General features: G+C 39.8%; 1 protein-coding gene across 1 annotated transcript in view; it reads right to left on the bottom strand.

Annotated features, from left to right (window-relative positions):
• The window catches only part of MYO3B (myosin IIIB), a 443,683-nt gene that overhangs the window by 424,805 nt on the left and 15,933 nt on the right, over nt 1-2,945 (bottom strand). Inside the window, exon 4 of the mRNA XM_019656795.1 lies at nt 1,064-1,168. Within this exon, the coding sequence (XP_019512340.1) occupies nt 1,064-1,168 (105 nt within the window). The remainder of the gene's footprint in view (nt 1-1,063; nt 1,169-2,945) is intronic.

Below are 2,945 nucleotides of genomic sequence, written 5' to 3'. Positions count from 1 at the left end.
AAGGCCACCACGACCTTCATTTCACCTGGGCCTCATTATACCAGCATTATAATATCATACATATGCCTGGAAGTTCATTAATATTACTATAACAGGCTGAATTCTGGGAAGAAACATGCGCAGTCTAAAACAATGAAGTAATAGCCTCTTGTTAATCACAGGTGTCAATCAAGTGGTCCCAGGCCCGGAGAGGAATAGCCCACTCTAGAGAAACAAGGATAAAAACTCTTAAGCCCTGGCCAGTCAGCACCTTTTGAGCTCCTTTTGCTCGGCCAGCTCCAAACTCTTTGGAGTATACTGCCCTTTCTAATAAACTGCTTTTTCACTACTTTGCCTCTGTATCTCGTTCAATTCTTTGCTTGAGATGCCAAGAGAACCTGGGCATTGCGCCGAGAAGGGCCCACTCTCCAGCAACATGTGCATCTTGCATTTTTTTGCTGAAAAAATTCAGAGCTTATGTCAGATTCTCAGAGCCATTATTGTCCACATAAAGGACAAGAAGACCCTGTTTTAGGGACCTAGGTTTTCTCCTGGTGCTTGGTCTGCAATTTGGAAAAGTGTTAACTAGTGAACTGTGGGGGAGTTCTGTGGATTGTGGCTGCTTGAGTCAACGGGCTTTTCATAAGCAAGGATATCTGAGAGAGCCTAGATTAGCACGTTTCCTAAAAGAAAATAACTTTTTATCAATATAATAATACATTAGGATCATTTCGACTCTAATTATGAACATCTGCAACAATTAATAAAGGGTGAGCAGATGTTTTATTTGATGTGTATATCATTCCCTGTTACATACATGGCAGATAACTTGTCCACACATTAACAATCAAAATAACCTGGAACAGAATCTGCCCGTGTGTTTACTGTTTAAATTGCTCATAAGCAAGGGTATGTGACTAAAAATCTAATATGGCATTACTCATAGAAATCTTTAAAACTAGGATAAAATTACTCTCTCGGGATTGATTTAGTAGAGACCCCAGAAGCAGTAAAATGCATTTAAGGCCATGATGGTCCCATGANCCCCCCCTGCTGTCATCCCCAACTCAGTGGATATTCTTACCAATAGGGCACCATATAAGATGTATGAGATCAATGCTTCGTCCAACTGCTGGCCACACTTGAACAGGCCTTTGACAAGCTCGGTGACTGAGCCCCCATTACACAGCTGCAAGAGGAGGTGCCAGCGAGAGAAACGCAGGGCAAGACATACAAAAAGAAAAGAAAAAGACATTAAGAATAAAAGCCTCCCTGTAGTAAGGTAAATTTGCAGATCACAAAACTCCAGGTTGGAATAATTAAACTTCAAATGTCCATTTGAATGACATTAGAGTCAAATCTAGTTTGTGTGTGAGTGTGTGTACACACGTTTATTCAAGGTGATGATTTATGAATGAAAGTGCATGTCCAAAAGTTGATTTTTTTAATTGTCAAATGAAATATAAAAGCACAAGGCGTTATTTTGAAATTTGAAAGAGAAAGAGCATGGTGAGTTCTTGGATATATTTCATTTTCCAAGAACATTGTCTATTTTTTTAAACATGTATTTTGAAGATAAGAAAAGATCAGAAGAGGCAAGATGGATGCCCTTGATACTTGGATGGGAATAAATTTCATTTCAAACCTTCATGTCTCCAGTACTGGCACTGCAGGCAACAGAAACCCAACCAGCAGCTATTTCTAGAGGTGCCATTGCATGTCAAATTTATGGAGTGGAATTGCATCCTATGTGCGTTTAACCTTCTCATATTAGGCATTCAGCAACTTTATGTTCTTTTTTTTTTCTATAATCAAAAATATGTAAGTATTTAGGTAAGAGTATATCTTGCATATTTGTTCTTTGTTACGTATTATACATTACTGAGATTTGAAAGTACATAAACCAGGTATACTGTACTTTTGCATTGCATTCATTATAAGGTTTTCTTGAATAATTTTTACTAACTGCAGACGTTGATATGCAGGTTTGGGTTTGCTACATGCCATCTTAAACCAAGGGCTCTCAAGTGGTTTGAGGAGGGCATGTAAATACCATGAAATTGTAGGCAGTCTGTATATGTGATACGGGCCAAATGAAATGGCTTTTTCACTGTAAAAACCCTGCTTTCTTTTTCCTAATGTTTTGGCACTGTAGCCATTGGTTATCAAATCAGTTTCTTAATTATAAAGAATAGATTGCTCTTAACCTGAATCATGGAAAGTTCCTACCCCTACTCTAGATAATTGCCCTAAGACTTGTGCTTTATACTTGTTGATTGTAATCATTGGAGCCTAACGTTCTTTCCTAACCTGTTCCATGCCTAGCTTCTGGTCACCTGAATAACCGGTTAAATGACCACAGGCTTCATGGAGCTATCACATAGCCATCTTACATCAACAGCTTTTGAGTTCTGCTTTTTAAGCCTAACACTTTTAAGTTGATTAATTAAAATCTATATTTTTCCTCATTCAGGGGCCTTGAGGATACAAGTAATAACCCAACAAAATCCGACGTGGTCTTCCAGGTGGAACACGGTTTTCTAGGTGGATCTCGAGACCCCTTCACTTCATCTAAGATCAGACAGGGCGAGAGTTCCATGAGTCCACCCCAATAGGTAGGGGCAGCTCTACGGCCCTGCCCAGCAGGAAGCAGATACAGAAGAAAAGACCTCCTGTCCCTCAACTTCCCAGAGATTTTATGGAGTGCTCGTCTCTCAAAGGGAAAACAAGGAAGGCAGTTAGAGATAGGTATCAGGTTTCTACATTCCAACACATCCAACATCACCCACACAATACAACCATCCAGAGGACCTCCCCTCTCCACACAAAACTCCCCCTTCTCACTATAATTATCTGCTTCTATGAGAAAACAAATGGGTACAAAATACCCAACTAGCTTAAACCAGTCACTCATACCTGCTCAATGAAGGCCACCACGACCTTCATTTCACCTGGGCCTCATTATA

Source organism: Hipposideros armiger, unplaced genomic scaffold (genome assembly GCF_001890085.2).
Source record: "Hipposideros armiger isolate ML-2016 unplaced genomic scaffold, ASM189008v1 scaffold_266, whole genome shotgun sequence".
NCBI lineage: Eukaryota > Metazoa > Chordata > Mammalia > Chiroptera > Hipposideridae > Hipposideros > Hipposideros armiger.
Note: the sequence above shows the minus strand (reverse complement) of the source record. Positions and strands in the feature narration are given on the sequence as shown.